Source organism: Mustelus asterias, chromosome 22 (assembly GCF_964213995.1).
Source record: "Mustelus asterias chromosome 22, sMusAst1.hap1.1, whole genome shotgun sequence".
Classification (NCBI taxonomy): Eukaryota; Metazoa; Chordata; class Chondrichthyes; order Carcharhiniformes; family Triakidae; genus Mustelus; species Mustelus asterias.
Genome location: NC_135822.1, coordinates 6202567 through 6221526, shown reverse-complemented (window position 1 = coordinate 6221526; position 18960 = coordinate 6202567). Strand labels below are relative to the sequence as shown.

General features: G+C 46.9%; 1 protein-coding gene across 5 annotated transcripts in view; it reads left to right on the top strand.

Annotated features, from left to right (window-relative positions):
- Positions 1 to 18960, top strand: part of pik3cd (phosphatidylinositol-4,5-bisphosphate 3-kinase, catalytic subunit delta) — a 236768-nt gene that overhangs the window by 196132 nt on the left and 21676 nt on the right. For all 5 annotated transcript variants that reach the window (XM_078238707.1, XM_078238706.1, XM_078238708.1 and 2 more), the window contains 8 exons: positions 1328 to 1495; positions 10847 to 10968; positions 11978 to 12121; positions 12925 to 13024; positions 13229 to 13407; positions 14714 to 14823; positions 15864 to 15942; positions 18204 to 18371. In XM_078238707.1, coding sequence (XP_078094833.1) covers positions 1328 to 1495; positions 10847 to 10968; positions 11978 to 12121; positions 12925 to 13024; positions 13229 to 13407; positions 14714 to 14823; positions 15864 to 15942; positions 18204 to 18371 — 1070 coding nt within the window. The remainder of the gene's footprint in view (positions 1 to 1327; positions 1496 to 10846; positions 10969 to 11977; positions 12122 to 12924; positions 13025 to 13228; positions 13408 to 14713; positions 14824 to 15863; positions 15943 to 18203; positions 18372 to 18960) is intronic.

Genomic DNA, 18960 nt, shown 5'->3' with positions numbered 1-18960 from the left:
TAACCACTGTGCCAATTTATTAATCCTCCTATGAATCACCTTGAGAAGATTTATTATATTGAAGACATTAACTAAGTATGTGTTGCTGTGGCGTACATTAATCCTTTCTCCTGATCTTTGTCCTTTGAGTTAATCTCCCACAATGTTTACACTATAACTCTGCTATGATGCATGAACTCTTTATCAGTGACAGGGGAGTTGGTTTAGATCAGTGGTCTCAGAACTCCTATCTGGGTGCGGCCCGCTGTGGGCCGTAGTTTGGAGACCCCTGGTTTAGATTGTTGGCTGGATGGCTGGTTCGTGATGCTGAGTGATGCAAACAGGGCGAGTTCAATTCCCGTACCAGCTGAGGTTATTCATGAAGGCCCCGCCTTCTCAACACCTCGCCTGAGGTGGGGTGATCCTCGGGTTAAAGTCACCTCAAAAGGGGAGAGTGGCATGTGGGACAATGGCGAATTTACTTCCTGCTAATGTGCACTATAATCTAATGAGCAGCAGAATGTTTTTGTAATTTTATATACAGAAGCTGGGGGAATTAGCGGGGTAAATGTGTGGGGTTACGGACAGGAGTGTGAGCCAAAGGTAAGAGGCCCTGTCGGAGCGTCAGTGCAGGCTTGATGGGCCGAATGGCCTTCTCCTGCACTGTCGGGATTCTATGACCAATCCCATTAAGTTGCACCTTAACTCAGAAATCACGAAGCAATACTCCCCCTCTTTGTAAAAAAAAGATAGAAGCAAATGCTGCAATCTGAAACCAAAAGAGCAAATGCTGGAAAATCTCAGCCCATATGGACTGCCATTAGCAGCCTTTCCCCTTGTTTCTGTGGCTATGACTCATCTTTCATTCTCTCACCCTGCAGTATAAATATCTCCCACTTTCTCTGCCTTTCAACCTTGACAAAGAGTAATCTGGACTCGAAACGTCAGCTCTTTTCTCTCCTTATAGATGCTGCCCAGACCTGCTGAGATTTTCCAGCATTTTCTCTTCCCTCTCTTTGTACCTTTCCCCTCCTGTTAATTCTGTACTCAGCTTCATTCCCAGAGCTTAGAGGAACCCTTTTTGAGCCAGAGGAGCTGAAATTAGAAGCCACATTATTGAATGGAACTAGTTTACTGTCATCTCCTTGTCACTATTCCCGGTGAATCCAGCTCATGAACAATGGATTCTTGGGAAGGAGTAGCTGCACAGATTTTTCACAAGGCCTCTCCTTCCCGAAGAGGTTGTGTGATGTGGTTTGAATGCGGTTAGGACGCGCGATGGTCTTTTGATAGGAGCGATAGAGTATGTGTCTATTGGGAAACGTGTTAATGATTTTCTCTGAAATAGCAACAGCAATTGAAGGAGATAATGGAACGCAAGGCGTGCACGGAATTCTTTGAGGATGAGAAGGATCTCGTTTGGAAACTCAGATATGAAGTTCGTGACCACTTCCCCGATGCCCTCGCCAAGCTGCTGTCGATAACAAAGTGGAATAAGCATGAAGATGTTGCCCAGGTAAGAAACCTCTGACTGAAGTAGCAAGAGGCTCCGAGACCGCAAACACAGACTGACGTGTCGAGGGTTTGGCGTGGGAATGGTGCTGTATTGTGACACGTATGTTACATATCTGTGAAATGGCTTTGCTACTTTTCATAGAGTCTTAGAGGTTTACAGCATGGAAACAGGCCCTTCGGCCCAACTTGTCCATGCCGCCCTTTTTTTAAACCCCGAGGCTAATCCCAATTGCCCGCATTTGGCCCACATCCCTCTATACCCATCCTACCCATGTAACTGTCTAAACGCTTTTTAAAAGACAAAATTGTACCTGCCTCTACTCCTACCTCTGGCAGCTTGTTCCAGACACTCACCACCCTCTGTGTGAAAATATTACCCCTCTGGGCACTTTTGTATCTCTCCCCTCTCAACTTAAACCTATGCCCTCTAGTTTTAGACTCCTCTACCTTTGGGAAAAGATATTGACTATCTGGCTGATCTGTGCCCCTCATTATTTTATAGACCTCTATAAGATCACCCCTCAGCCTCCTACACTCTAGGGAAAAAGTCCCAGTCTATCCAGCCTCTTCTTATAACCCAAACCATCAAGTCCCGGTAGCGTCCTAGTAAATCTTTTCTGCACTCTTTCTAGTTTAATAATATCCTTTCTATAATAGGGTGACCAGAACTGGAGACAGTATTCCAAGTGTGGCCTTACCAATGTCTTGTACAACTTCAACAAGACGTCCCAACTCCTGTGTTCAATTTTCTTTAAAACTGCTCGTTTTTACTTCAGATGGCTTTATGCCTGTGTTAAAACACTGAACAAACAGGATTCCATGGCAACGTATTTAACTGTGCAGCATTAAATAAGGGCGGCAGGGTGGCACTGCTGCCCCTTAGTGCCAGGGACCTGTGTTCGATTCCGGCCTTGTGTCACTCTCTGTGTGGAGTTTGCACGTTCTCCCCATGTCTGCGTGGGTTTCCTCCGGGTGCTCTGGTTTCCTCCCGCAGTCCAAAGATGTGCGGGTTAGGTGGATTGGCTGTGCTAAATTGCCCCTTAGTGTCATTTGACGGTGGAGTTGGTTTAGGTTGTTGGTTGGGCAGCTGGGTTAGTGATGCAGGGTGACGCCAACAGCACGGGTTCAATTCCTCTACCGGCTGACTTATTCATGAAGCCCTGCCTTCTCAATCCTTTGAAATAGGTTTGATGATCCTCAGGTTAAAGTTACCACCAGTCAGCCCTGCCCCTCAGGAGGGGAGAGCGGCCTCTGGGCATCTGGGACAATGGCAAATGTACTTACTGCTGATAGGCACTGTAATCTACTGAGCAGCAGAATGTTTTTGTAATTTTATGTGCAGTAGTGAGGGGAATAGGTGGGGTTACGGGGATAGGGCCTGGGTGGGATTGTTGACGGCACAGGCTCGATGGGCCGAATGGCCTCTTTCTGCACTGTAGGGATTCTATGAAATCTAGCATCAATATCGCCCAATCGGAGTTCAGTCCATTAAAATCAATGGGACGTGGAGACAGCAACCCCTTCAATATCCCGATGTCAATCCAGCTCTTGATCATGAACGGACATTTTAAACCGGTACTGCTCTGTACCTCTGTACACGTCTCCCCTTTAGAAATCTGCGGGGTGTGATAAAGCACGGCTGAAGGTGTGCTGTACTCTTAATTTGCTGAAACCACCTTGGGAGATGGTTCCACACAGCGTCGACAGTCCCACAGTTTGCTCTTCCATCAGGGATAAAAAAGGTGTTTTGGGGGAGGTGCGGGGGGGGAGACAGTCATTGTGGGTGCGGGGGGGCGGTGGAAGCATTCATTGTGGGGGTGGCAGGGAGCTTATACCTTCTCCAAGTTGAGAGTCTGTGCGTTAGTGCAAAGCTGCCCATCCATGTGTGATTCTAATGAGAGTGGATCTGATGGGATTTGGATAATGATACTGTACTCGAGTGGTTATGGTCCGGATTATATAAATCTGGACGTTTGTGAGCTGGTCCCAAAATATTCCGCCTTAAAACTCGGGTGGATGGAGCTATTACAAGGGGGCATAACTATAGGGTTCGTGGTGGGAGATATAGGAAGGATATCAGAAGTAGGTTCTTTATGCAGAGAGTGGTTGGGGTGTGGAATGGACTGCCTGCAGTGATAGTGGAGTCAGACACTTTAGGAACATTTAAGCGGTTATTGGATAGGCACATGGAGCACACCAGGATATGACAGGGAGTGGGATAGCTTGATCTTGGTTTCAGATAAAGCTCGGCACAACATCGTGGGCCGAAGGGCCTGTTCTGTGCTGTACTGTTCTATGTTCTAAAACTCAACTGCAGGAACGGGATCCTATCCCGACATGTGGCACCATTTCCATTGAATCTTAACAGGAATGAGAGACCAAAGACTGAGAATTAAAAAGGAATGAGAAAAGAGGCCCCAGTCTTAAAAGGGAACTTGTGTTACAATCCTGGGCGTTTGCTCTTTTCCACCCACATTAAACATGTTCGTTCCTGCTGCCAGATTGCACAGGAAAGACTGGAAATGGTGATGATTGGATGTTATTCCCTCAAATATCTTGCCTTTTACAAAAGAGTTTGTTTAATAAAATCCTTCCAGATACAATGCAGTTGAAGAAAAGCATGCACAGGTCACCTTCAGTCAGCGTATTGGCACCTGGATGGTGAGACCTGAGGGTGGGAAGCCAGGTCCCCACATCTAGCAGCTGTGGGTGTGGCAGAGAACCACCCCCTCCCCCTGCAATGCCCCCTACGTTGCCCCTCGGGGCTTAAATCCCACGGGAAGATGTAGCAGAGAGCCCCAAGTGGACTCACCCAGTGGAAACCTAGGGGGCATTGCAGTGCGACACTGCTTCGGAAAGCAGTCCTGTTTAATGTGGTGCATAACACCGGCTGTCACCGGAGAATTCCACTGTGCCACTGTGGGGCGGCACGGTGACACGGTGGTTAGCACTGCTGCCTCACAGCAAGAAGTTTAACAACACCAGGTTAAAGTCCAACAGGTTTATTTGGTAGCAAAAGCCACACCCATTCGGCCCATCGAGCCTGTGCCGTCAACAATCCCACCCAGGCCCTATCCCCGTAACCCCACCTATTCCCCTCACTACTGCACATAAAATTACAAAAACATTCTGCTGCTCAGTAGATTACAGTGCCTATCAGCAGTGAGTACATTTGCCATTGTCCCAGATGCCCAGAGGCCGCTCTCCCCTCCTGTGGTGCCTCACAGCACCAGGGACCCGGGTTCGATTCCCGGCTCGGGTCACTGTCTGTGTGGAGTTTGCACATTCTCCCCACCTGTCTGCGTGGGTTTCCTCCGGGTGCTCCAGTTTCCTCCCACAGTCTGAAAGACGTGCTGGATCGGGTGCATTGGCCGAGCTAAATTCTCCCTCAGTGTACCCGAACAGGCGCCGGAGTGGATTTTCACAATAACTTCATTACAGTGTTAATGTAAGCTTATTGTGACGCTAAGAATTTGTGGCGAGTGGAATCACCGTCCTTGATGAGTTGCATAATTGGCAGTGTTAATTCCTCACGCCAGTTCCTGGGAAGGGCAGATGCAATGCGACCGCAAACAGCCAATCCTTGGTCCAGAGCATAACGAGCTGGGACTGGGGAGCTGGCTCAGATTTCCCCACTGACTATCCGCACCGGAATTGCATTCTATCTGGGAGAGAGATCCAGCTGCCTCGGCAGGAGGCCAACAGAATATACTTCAGTCCTGTTTGCAGTTAAGGGAAGAACGCTTACACATGCACTGATCAGAATTGATTAATGTCCCACCACGAACAGTTACTGCCTCTGACATGAGGATTTTTTTTTAAAGAATAATGATCTCGGCAGTGAATCATACTGGCTCACAACTTGCAGCTCTCCGACACCCGACCCATCCAGTTCTAAGGCAAGAATCTGGATCATAATTGTCTGGTTAACTTATCACGAAGGGAGCCACTAGCCAGTGACCCCAGCCTCTTGAGTGCAGCAAGGTTTGTTGGATAGGGAGACAAAGCGTTGATGAGCGTTGTACGGGCGGCACGGTGGCACAGTGGTTAGCACTGCTGCTTCACAGCTCCAGGGACCTGGGTTCGATTCCCGGCTTGGGTCACTGTCTGTGTGGAGTTTGCGCATTCTCCTCGTGTCTGCGTGGGTTTCCTCCGGGTGCTCCGGTTTCCTCCCACAGTCCAAAGATGTGCGGGCTAGGTTGATTGGCCATTCTAAGTTGCCCCTTATTGCCCTGGGATGCATAGGTTAGAGGGGTTAGTGGGTAAATATGTAGGGATATGTGGATAGGGCCTGGGTGGGATTGTGGTTGGTGCAGACTCGATGGGCCAAATGGCCTCTTTCTGCGCTGTAGGATTCTATGATTCTATGATTTCACTCCCCCACTTTCTCCCCCCCTTAATGGTCCATGGGACCAGTTGGTGATCCCCGAATTCTGCCCCAGCTAAGATCAGTTAGTTTGTCCAGCAGCAGGGGTCAGGGATGGATCTGGTGACTCTGTAATCCGAGGAGGTTAGCTGTACCCTGCCAGCTGTCCTCAGCAACCTGGCTGTGGGGACAGTGACAAGATCTGTGGAGCTGGGAGGTACTGTCAGGTGTCCATTCTGTAGGGCGACACAGCGGTGAGCACTGCTGCCTCACCGCGCCAGGGACCCGGGTTCAATTCCAGCCTCAGGTGACTGTGTGGAGTTTGCACGTTCTCCCCGCGTATACATGGGTTTCCTCCAGTTTCCTCCCACAGTCCAAAGATGTGCAGGTTAGGTGGATTGGCCATGCTAAATTGCCCCTTAGTGTCAGGGGGATTAGCAGGGTAAATACGTGGGGTTATAGGGATAGGGCCTGGGTGGGATTGTTGTCGGGACAGGCTCGATGGGCCAAAGGGTTGCCTCCTGCACTGTAGGGATTCTATGATTGATTGTACAGACTGAACCTTTCAATGATCTGGTCAGGTGACCTCTTTAGGCAGTTTATCTTCAGATGGAGCTCGATGGTCCTCCAGTGTCACCCCTAGGATGTTTCCTATACAGCACCCCCCCCCCCCCCCCCCCCCCCCGCAGGCGATGAATGAACTGTGAAGCCATTCGTTATAAATACAAATTGTTGGAGGTGTTTTCAGAGTTAAAAGCTCACAGACCCCGGTTGCAGATATGGTCCAGAATAAACAGGAGACTTGCACAACTCTGACTGAGATACGGCTCAAGTTTCCAAAAAAAACATAGTCTTCTCCTTGCTCCGGTATTCTCACCTAACCTCCTCAGACATATTTTCCTCTCAGTCACAAGTTATTGGCAGATGTTACTTGCTGCCTTCTAATGAAGTGCATTATGTACTAGGCTGTTTTCCCAGAATGTGCTTTACACAATTACAGGAGGACAGGAGTGATTGCTCTGTGATTTCAGAATTTCCCCTCAACTGTCAGAGAGGAAAAGAGGAATGAGCTTGTTTATTTTGCTGGAAAAATAGATGAGGGGAAGATGACCAATATCGGTTGTGGGGTGGGGTGGAGCGGGTGGGTGGGGGGCGTGTGGGCAGGGTAGCCTTTAGCTTGGTGCTGGCATTTTCACTTCTGAATCCGGGCTGCTGATAATAGATGATAAGAGCAGAGGCCGGACTGAACTGTACAAAACACTGACTGGGTCTCAGCTGGAATACTGAACAAAGAACAGTACAGCACAGGAACAGGCCCTTCAGCCCACCAAGCCTGTGCTGATCATGTTATCCTATCTGGAGCAACCGCTTGTATCCCTCTATTCCCCGCCTGTTCATGTGTCTATCTAGATAAGTCTTAAATGTCACTAACGTGTCTGCCTCAACCACCTCACTTGGCAGCGCATTCCAGACCCCCACCACCCTCTGTGTAAAAAAACTTCCCCCACACATCTCCACTGAACCTCTTCTCCCCTTATCTTGAACTTAAAGTCATAGAGGTTTACAGCATGGAAACAGGCCCTTCGGCCCAACTTGTCCATGCCCCCCTTCTTTTTTAAACCCCTAAGCTAATCCCAATTGCCTCCATTTGGCCCATATCCCTCTCTACCCATGTAACTATCTAAATGCTTTTTAAAAGACAAAATTGGACCCGCCTCTACTCCTACCTCTGGCAGCTTGTTCCAGACACTCACCACCCTCTGTGTGAAAACATTGCCCCTCTCACCTTAAACCTATGCCTCTAGTTTTAGACTCAAACTTGTTGCTCCTTGTGATTGTCATTTCTGCCCTGGGTGTAGTGTGTGCAGTTCTATAGGAAAGATGTGATTGCACTCGAGAGGGTACCGATGCACCATAGCCGATCCACCTAACCCGCACATCTTTGGAGTGTGGGAGGAAACTGGAGCACCCGGAGGAAAGCCACGCAGACACCGGGAGAACGTGCAAACTCCACACAGACAGTCACCTGAGGCCGGAATCGAATCCGGGTCCCTTCTCGCTGTGAGGCAGCTGTGATAACCACTGTGCCACCCGTACTGTTGAACTGTACAAATTTCGGATGAGAAAGTTGCCCCTTCCCGTTTGAGACGTGTATGTGACGGGGAGGTGACTGAGGGACAGTTCTGGGCAATTTGCACAAATGGGATTTTGTGCCAAGTGATCTCTGGGTTTTTTTGTGTTAACAAATTGGCTTCCAGCCTAAATCTCTGTCTTTAATTTCCTCTCAGTGGATACCAGTTAGGAGCAGAAAACCTGACTGTTTTTCTTTTCTCTGGCTTAGAGATGCTCAAAGCATTTTTTTTTTTTTAATTGATTCCTAGAATGTGGGTTCGCTGATTAGGCCAGCGTGTATTGCATTTTTAACATCCCTCTGCTGCACCACTGACCAGTTATTGTGTGCTCTGTACTTAGACAGCTGGATCAACGGCACAAGGTCTATATATGCCTGGAATAATGGGAGGGAGGGGGAAATTCCGCTATGATTCCATACAAGAGCAACAAAAATATATCTCCCGTCAGTGTCCAAGGCAGTCAATCTGGGCGCACGTTTAATTACGTTTGCAAGCTGGCTCCTGACTTGAGAACGCCTGATTAGCACTGCTGCCCCACAGCGCCAGGGATCCGGGTTCGATTCACGGGCTTGGGTCACTGTCTGTCTGGAGTTTGCACGTCCTCCCCGTTTCTGCGTGGGTTTCCTCCGGGTGTTCCAGTTTCCTCCCACAGTCCGAAAGACGTGCTGGTTAGGAGCATTGGCCATGCTAAATTTTTCTCCGTGTACCCGAACAGGCGCCTGAGTGTGTGGCGACGAGGGGTTTTTCAGAGTAACTTCATTGCAGTGTTAATGTAAGCCTACTTGTGACACTAATAAATAAACTTAAACTTAATGAAACAACAAGCGTAGGAGGCTGAGGGGTGATCTTATAGAGGTCTATAAAATAATGAGGGGCACAGATCAGCTGGATAGTCAATATCCTTTCCCAAAGGTAGGGGAGTCTAAAACTAGAGGGCATAGGTTTAAGGTGAGAGCGGAGAGATACAAAAGTGTCCAGAGGGGCAATTTTTTCACGCAGAGGGTGGTGAGTGCCAGATGTAGTAGTAGAGGCGGGTACAATTTTGTCTTTTAAAAAGCATTTAGACAGTTACATGGGTACGATGGGTATAGAGGGATAAGGGCCAAATATGGGCAATTGGGACTAGCTTAGTTGTTTTTAAAAAAAAGGGTGGCATGGACAAGTTGGGCTGAAGGGCCTGTTTCCATGCTGTAAACCTCTATGGCTATATTTTAAAGAGAGAGATGAAACAGTCAGAAAGCAGCACAATGCCAATAAAAAACAACTTTTTAGGGAATTCTATTCTTTTTAAAGGTGGAATTGTTAATCCTCTTAAACCCAATAGAGAGAAAGAGATCTGCATTTATATAGCATCTTTCATGATCTTTAGACGTCTCAAAAGTGTTTTACAGCCAGTGGAATATTTCTGAAGTGCAGTCGCTGCTGTAATATAGAACAAGTGGCAGCCAAATAGTGCACAGCAAGCTCCCACAAACAGCAATGTGATAATGACGAAATAATCTGTGCATGTGATGTTGATCGAGGGATAAATATTGGCCAGGACACGGGGGAGAACACCCCTCTGAAACAATGGGGAGGCAGTGGCATAGTGGTATTGTTACTAAACTAGTCATCCCACCAATTCCTCTACTTTCTCAAGAGACCAGGGAAATTTGGCATGTCCACTACAACTCCCACCAACTTTTACAGATGCACCATGGAAAGCATTCTTTCTGGTTGTATCACAGCTTGGTCTGGGCTCCTGCTCTGCCCAAGACCGCAAGAAACTACAAAAGGTCGTGAACGAAGCCCAGTCCGTCACTCAAACCAGCCTCCCATCCATTGATTCTGTTACACTTCCCACTACCTCGGAAAAGCAGCCAGCGTAATTAAGGACCCTATGCACCCTGGACATACTCTCTTCCACCTTCTTCCATCAGGAAAAATATATAAAAGTCTGAGATCACATACCACCAACTCAAGAACAGCTTCTTCCCTGCTGCCATCAGACTTTTGAATGGACCCAGCTCGCATTAAATTGATCTTTCTCTACACCCTAGCTATGACTGTAACACTACATTCTGCACTCTCTTGTTTCCTTCTCTATGAACGGTATGCTTTGTCTGCATAGCGCGCAAGAAACAATACTTTTCACTGTATACTAATACATGTGACAATAATAAATCAAATCAAAAGCACTCTGTTGCAGCGGCAGTTCTTAATCACAGGGGTGGAAATTTGTTGCAGGTTAACATTTGACTATTTAACAGGAAATAGTTACAATAGATATTGTGCAAAACAAATGTTATAATTTCTCTGCGCAGGAGACTATTAACTCTTGTTACCAATGTAGAAGGTGACTGTCAGCTGCACTGTTCAATGTGCCATGTAGCGAAACCTCTTTATTTAAAGTTTATTTATTAGTGTCACACGTAGGCTTATATTAACACTGCAATGAAGTTACTGTGAAAATCCCCTAGTGGCCACACTCCGGCGCCTGTTGATACCCTGAGAGAGAATTTAGCGTGGCCGATGCACCTAACCAGTCTTTCGGACTGTGGGAGGAAACCGGAACACCCGGAGGAAACCCACGCAGACACGGGAAGCACGTGTAGACTCCGCAAAGACAGTGACCCGAGCTGGGAATCGAACCCGGGTCCCTGGCGCTATGAGCCAGCAGTGGCTAACCACTGTGCTGCCCCACTGTGCCACCATGCCCCCCCCCCCCCCCACCCCCAGATTATGTTAACTCTTGGTTTTGGACTCGATGCAGTTTATTGAGAGCAAATGAACAGTGATTTTGCGCGGTGTAAAATGTCCAAGGGTTTGAGGAATTCCCTGTGTGATTACAACCAGAGTTGATTTTCTTTTGCAGATGATATACCTTCTGCAGTCGTGGAAGGAACTGCCTGCACTAAACGCACTGGAGCTTCTCGATTACAGTTTCCCCAGTCGCTACGTTCGTTCATTGGCATTAAACTGTTTGAAAAAGCTGAGGTATGTCAGACTCGGGAAAGCAGTCAACTTGAACTGGAGACCCTCGTGAGCAGAAAGTGAATTCCTTTGAGTTTAAAAATTGGCAAGTCATGTTGCAGCTTTATAGAACCTTAGTTAGGCCGCACCTGGAATATAGTGTTCAATTCTGGTCGCCACACTACCAGAAGGATGTGGAGGCTTTGGAGAGGGTACAGAAAAGATTTACCAGGATGTTGCCTGGTATGGAGGGCATTAGTTATGAGGGGAGGTTGGAGAAACTTGGTTTGTTCTCATGGAATGATGGAGGTTGAGGGGCGACCTGATAGAAGTCTACAAGATTATGAGGGGCATGGACAGAGTGGATAGTCAGAAGCTTTTTCCCAGGGTGGAAGAGTCAATTACTAGGGGGCGCAGGTTTAAGGTGCGAGGGGCAAGGTTTAAAGGAGATGTGCAAGGCAAGTTTTTCACACACAGGTGCGGTGGGTGCCTGGAACTCGCTGCTGGGGGAGGTAGTGGAAGTGGATACGATGGTGACTTTTAAGGGGCGTCTTGACAAACACATGAATAGGATGGGAATAGAGGGATATGCTCCCCAGAAGGGTAGGGGTTTTTAGTTAAGTCGGGCAGCATGGTCGGTGCAGGCTTGGAGGGGCCGCAGGGCCTGTTCCTGTGCTGTAATTTTCTTTGTTCTTCCAAAAAAAAAGGCAAAATGCTGCAGATTCAGGAATCCGAAACAAAAACAGAAAATGCTGGAAAATCTCAGCAAGTCTGTGGAGGGAGAACCCTTGGGTCACGCTGACTCTCAACGTTGGCTCTATTCTCTCTCCACAGACCCGCTGAGATTTTCCAGCATTTTCTGTTTTTGTTCCTTACTTCCAAAGATATTTCCAGTCAGATATGTTTCAGATAAACTGCCTCATTAATTTAACAAGAATTTGACTGAGTTCATGGTGATTTCCAATGACTTTAGGTTTGATTTGATATGTTTAGCTGAACGATTCTTCCTTGTGTTGCTGTTTTCCCCGCTCAGTGAGGAGGAACTCGCTCAGTATCTACTCCAGTTGGTGCAAGTGCTGAAATATGAGCCCTATCTGGATGCTGAACTAACCAAGTTCCTGTTGGACAGAGCATTGAGCAACAAACAAATAGGACACTTCCTGTTCTGGCACCTCAGGTAAAGGACCCAATGTCCACAAGGTATAGGAGAAGAATTAGGCCATTCGGCCCATTGAGTCTGCTCCACCATTCGATCTTGTGAGCTGTCCCCAGCATACCCTCCAGTTCTATCTTTTACTCTGGTTCTATGCTTTTAAAACTCTAACTCTGATAAACTCTCTAATAATGTCCGATTTCAATCTCGCATTAAGTTGATCTTTCTCTACACCCTAGCTGTGACTGCAACATTACATTCTGCATCCTCTCCTTTCCTTCTCCAGTATGTATCATAGAATCTACAGCATGGAGACAGGCCCTCAGACCCAAACTGGTCCATGCCGACCAAAAAGCCCAACTAAGCTAACCCCGTTTGCCTGCATTTGGCCCATATCCCTCTAAACCTTTCCTATCCATGTATGTGTCCAAATGCCTTTTAAATGTTGTCAGTATCTGTCTGTCAATGTTCATGTATTGTATGAACGGTATGTTTTGTCTGTATAGCGCGCAAGAAACAATACTTTTCACTGTATCCCAATACATGAGACAATAATAAATAAATCAAACCAAATCATAGAAACCCTACAGCACAGAAAGAGGCCATTCGGCCCATCGAGTCTGCACCACAATCCCACCCAGGCCCTACCCCCATATCCCTACATATTTTACCCGCTAATCCCTCTAATCTACGCATGGCTGATATGTTTCCGTAAACCATGGCGATGGTTATTTGATCCCCATCTTGTTAATGTAAACAGTTGTGAGGGATACACCATGAGGCCACTCGTCCTTCTAATGCTGACTCCTGTTCTGTCTATTCTTCAGGTCAGAGATGCATTTTCCAGCTGTATCTCTGCGCTTTGGATTAATTCTGGAGGCGTATTGTCGAGGGACTAACTACCACATGAAGTCCTTGTTGAAACAGGTGAGTGTGGCGGGGCCAATAATCCAGACTGTCAACTGGTTGGGAATGAGTTGTTTTCTTGCTGAGATTCACTGCCCTTGTTGGGTGGGTATTCCCGAGTGTCCATAACTCATATGTGCCAACTTAACGTTGTGGTTTTGTGAAAGAGATATTGCAGTGGACCAGCTGTTTTCTGAATCCGTCTGTCGCTGTATTCCCCTGCAGTGTGAAGCTCTGAAGAAAATGAAGGCCCTAAATGACTTTGTGAAGTCCAGCTCCCAGAAGACAACCAAACCAAAAACTAAAGAAGCCATGCATCTGTTTATGAGGCAGGATACCTACATGGAAGCTCTTTCTAACTTCTATTCTCCCCTGAATCCTTGTATGCTCCTCACCGAACTCTGGTACGTAGAAGTAACTCGATAGTTAGGCAGGAGATATCACCAGATTCTCCTGAACTCGTGTCTAGTATAAGCAAGGTGTGCAACTGCAATAAATGTCAGAGTTTATAATGGACGTTGTGATATTCTCTGGGAGATGGTTTCGTTGCGATAAGAAATGTTATCAACCGGCTGTTCCCAATAATGTGGAAATAAAGATACCATTGCTAAGCTTTTGAGATTTGGAACATCTTGTTATTAACCTGTTTTGTATTGATTGGTCATAGCTGGAGGATGAGTAAGAGCTCTCGAATGACACCGTCATGCTTTTGAATTAGAGATGGCACAGTGGGTTAGCACTGCTGTCTCGCAACGCCAGGGACCCAGGTTCAATTCCCAGCTTGGGTCACTGTCTGTACAGAGGTTAGGGGGATTAGCAGAGTAATTTTTTTATTCATTCGTGGGACATGGGTGTCGCTGGCTGGGCCAGCATTTATTGCCCATCTCTAGTTGCCCGAGGGCAGTTGAGAGTCAACCACATTGCTGGGGATCTGGAGTCACATGTAGGCCAGACCGGGTAAGGACGGCAGGTTTCCTTCCCTCAAGGATATTAGTGAACCAGATGGGCTTTTTCAACAATGGTTTCATGGTCATCAGCAGATTCTTGATTCCAGATATTTTTTATTGAATTCAAATTCCACCATCTGCCATGGCGGGATTCGAACCCGGGTCCCCTGAACTTTAGCTGAGTTTCTGGATTAATAGTCTAGCGATAATGCCACTAGGCCATCGCCTCCCACTTGTGGGGTTACGGGGATAAAGTGTGGGGGCTGGATCTGGGTTAGATGCTCTGTTGGAGAATTAGTGTGGGTTTGATGGGCCAAATGGCCTCCTTCTGCACTGTCGGAATTCTGAGATTCTAAAATTAGCCAAGGTTCCCACGACTTACCTGCCAAAGCTCACCTAAAATGTAAATCAGGGCGAAGATGTGTGAACCCCCACAATCAGTCAGCTCACCTGCACTCTCAACACTGAAGTTGGGGAAAGATGCTGAACACTGTTGGGTGCCTTTGGTGCCATGTCCCAGCGGGGGCCATTGTGAGGTCAAGCGAAGAAGTGTAGATCCTGGCAGCAAAGCTAATGCAATCTGCGATTGTCATGGATTAGAAACCAGGGAGGATTTTTCATTTGCAAAGGTATCTGAGGGTCAGAAATAAGTTTTGTGGTTGATTTTTTTTGTTTTACATCCAGTGCAGTGAGATTTACTCGTGTCATTAACTCTCATTCGCCAGAATGAAATTGAGGATCTTTCTCCTCTTGCCTCTTTCAGGGTGGAGAAATGCAAGTTTATGGATTCCAAAATGAAACCACTGTGGATTGTTCATAAAAATCAGAGATACGATGGGAATCCCATGGGCGTCATATTCAAGAATGGAGACGGTAGGAAAATCTTTACATCCCGTTAATATTTTAATTTTTATGCTTCAGGGTTAATGAATACTTTATAGTGGATATAATCAGAAGGATATTTTATGATATTCGGTGAGCTAATTCCACAATCCCGTATTGCGTTCAAAGATAGTCTCAGAGATACAGCAACAACACTCGATCCCCGCCTACCGACACAGTGATCCTTGCTCAAAGTGCAGAACAAGCTATGTGTGTATACAATACCGCGAAATCAAATCATTTATACAGGTTACAAGACCAAAAATAACATGTGAATGTATGCTACGTGTGAAATTATGAAGAACTAGAAGCAGAAGAAGGGCGTTGGCTATGAGGAGAGGTTGAATAAACTAGGATTGTTTTCACTGGAAAGACGGAGGCTGAGGGGAGACCTGATAGAGGTCTACACAATTATGAAAAGCATAGACAGGGTGGCTAGTCAGAGGCCTTCTCCCAAGGTGGAAGCGTCAATTACAAGGGGTGCAGAGGCTCAAGGTGAGCGGGGGAATGTTTAAGAGAGATGTGCGGGGGATGTTTTTCACGCAGAGAGTGGTGGGTGGCTGGAATGCGCTTCCAGAGGAGGTACCACACCATACATACAATGCAGAAGGAGGCCATTCAGCCCATCGGGCCTGCACCGACAACAGGCCGTATCCCCCATGACCACATGTATTTATCCTGCTAATCCCCTTGACACTAAGGGGCAATTTAACATGGCCAATCAACCTAAGCCGCACATCTTTGGATTGTGGGAGGAAACCGGAGCACCCGGAGGGAACCCACGCAGACACGGGGAGAACGTGCAAACTCCGCACAGACAGTGACCCAAGGCTGGAATTGAACCCGGGTCCCTGGCACTGTGAGACAGCAGTGCTAACCACACTGTGCCACCGTGCTCCCCTGGTGGTGGAAGCAAGCATATTAGCAACATTTAACAGGCTTCTGAATGAGTTCATAAATAGAGGGGGAATAGAGGGATACGGATCGAGGAAGGGCAGAAGACCTTATTCTAATTCTTTTTCTTACTGTAGACCTACGGCAGGACATGTTGACAATCCAGATGATTCAGCTAATGGATGTTCTGTGGAAAAAGCAGGGTCTGGACTACAGGTAAAAAAATAATGCTCTTTGTTCTGAAGCTCTCTACAAATTGCACGTGACTTAAACTGATCCCGTTTAGAAGTGAGAACATGGAGACGGGCTACCATAACCTGGTGAAGGGGAATGGCAGCATCGTGGTAGCCTTACCGGACTAGTGATCCAGAGACATGGGTTCACGTCCCAGCACAGCACTTGGGGAATTTAAATCCAATTCATTGCAATAAATCACCCCTAAGCCAGAAAGTTCTGCCCGAGGGCAAGGGACCTTTGCATGATGAGTCCTGCCCGATTCCCATGGCGGGAGGGAGGGGGAAATTACGCCCCTTGTCTGACAATGATTTAATCACAAAAAAGATTCTTCCTTTGCTTCAGAACTATCAAAATGAAAAGTTTAACTGGGTGCAGAATGCTGTGATTTGAGAATGTTGCTGTATAATTAATCCTCAGTGTCCATTAGTCACACATAATTATACCTGAAAGCATTTGTAAATGGGTGGATTTTTACCAAGTGTTTCATTCTTTTGTTTGCAGATTGAAACTTTTAGTGCGCAGTGAAACAGTCCAGTGTTTATTAGTTGGAACACAAACCCATTTATTTTATAACATGTCTCTCGTTGGAATATTTACTCAATTGCTTTAACTAAAAATAATGTTTAGCAGCATCTCGATCCGGTGAAAATTTGAAATCTGTGGTGGGAAGTTGCGTAAAACTATTGCATAGACCTTCATTCTACAAGCGCAGAGCTACTGGCTGATGAGACAGAACTTTCTCCATACATGAAATAATGTGTGGGAGTAGCAAAGGGGCTGAGAATATCTATCATTGTGAAACAATGCTGGTTCAAAGAGTGTGTTTGAACAGCCTCTGAGGTGTTATTTACAGCACGATTTAAACTCTTCAAAACACCTTGTTATTGGAAAATCTGAAGCATGTCAGTTACTAACCATAAAAATTCTCAAACTAACCTTTCAATTCTCAGACAAAAGCATCTACACTGACAGTCTCTCAGGCTGAAATTATTAGCGTTGTCATATTTGGTCTGGTGTTCGATCCCAAAATGTGCTCCTGTCCACATCATCACTAAGACCACCCCTACTTCCACCTCTGTTACATAGAATCCCTACAGTACAGAAGGAGGCCATTCAGCCCATCGAGTCAGTACCAACCACAGTCCCACCCAGGCCCTATTCCCGTAACACCACACCTTTACCCTGCTAACCCCCCCTAGCACCAGGGTCAATTTAGCACGGCCAATCAACCTAACCCGCACATCTTTAGACTGTGGGAGGAAACCGGAGCACCCGGAGGAAAACCACGCAGACACGGGAGGGGGAACGTGCAGACTCCCCGTAGATAGTGACCCAAGCCAGGAATCGAACCTGGGTCCCTGGCACTGTGAGGCAGCAGTGCTAACCACTGTGCTGCCCCAAATCACCTGCCAGCTTCTGCTCACCTCATCATAGATTCCCTACAGTGCAGAAAGAGGCCATTCGGCCTATCGAGTCTGCACCACTCTCCAAAAGAGTATCCCACCCAGACCCTCCCCATCCACCCTATCCCCGAAACCTCACGCATTTCACGTGGCTAATCCCCCTAACCGGCATATCTTTGGATACTGAGGGCAATTTAGCACGGCTAATCCACCTAACTTGCACATCTTCGGACAGTGGGAGGAAACCGGAGCACCTGGAGGAAACCCACGCAGACACGGGGAGAACGTGCAAACTCCGCACAGACAGTGACCCGAGGCCGGAATTGAACCTGGGTCCCTGGAGTCGTGAGTCAGCAGTGCTAACCATTGTGCCACTGTGCTGTCCTCATCCCATCCCTAATTGCCCTTGAACTGCATGGCTTGCTAGGCCCTTTCAGTGGCAGTTAAGAGACAACCACATTGCTGTGGGTCTGAAGTCACATGTCGGCCAGACCGGGTAAGGACGGCTGATTTCCTTCCCTAAAGGGACATTAGTGAACCAGATTTTCTTCACAGCAATTGATGATGATCACGGTCGCAGTTATTGAGACTAGCTTTATATTCCAGAATTTTATTAATTAAATTCTAATTCCATGAGCGACCATAGTGAGATTTGAACACCCTTCCCCAGAGCATTAGCCTGGGCCCCAGGATTCTGAGTGACATTGCCACTACACCACCATCTCCCACGAGAGCTGTTATTGAAATGTACCTTTAAATGTCAACAAAATGTTGTCCAGTTATTGAAAATGTAACTTGCCGAAGATGTTTACAAGGTGTACAATTTTTTGCTTTTAGAATGATTCCTTATGCCTGTCTTTCCACTGGAGACAAGACTGGAGTGATAGAGGTGGTGTCTCATGCGGAAACAATTGCAAATATCCAGCTCAATAAAAGCAACATGGCAGCTACTGCAGCTTTTAACAAGGACGCCCTATTAAACTGGTTAAAATCCAAGAACCCTGGGTAAGAAATGAAGGGAAATGCCCATCATCATTTCAAATGTTTAGGAATCTTCAGAGTGAATTGAAAGGCCAGAAATACACATCGCGGTCCGTCAGTAGCTAAAAGAGAAAAGACACTAACTTCGAATTGTTTAGATTTGTTATTGTCACATGTACTGGGATACAATGAAAAGTGGGTGGGATTGTGGTCGGTGCAGACTTGATGGGCTGAATGGCCTCCTTCTGCACTGTAGGATTCTATGATTCTATTGTTTCTCGTGCACTATACGGACAAAACATACCGTTCATAGAGTACATAGGAGAGAAGGAAAGGAAAGGGTGCAGAATGTAGTGTGACAGTCATAGCTAGGGTGTAGAGAAAGATCAGCTTAATACAAGGTAGGTCCATTCAAAAGTCTGACGGCAGCGGGGAAGAAGCTGTTCTTGAGTCGGTTGGTACGTTACCTCAGACTTTTGTATCTTTTTCCCAATGGAAGAAGGTGGAAGAGAGAATGTCCGGGGTGCGTGGGGTCCTTAATTATGCTGGCTGCTTTGCCGAGACAGCAGGAAGTGTAGACGGAGTCAGTGGATGGGAGGCTGGTTTGCGTGAT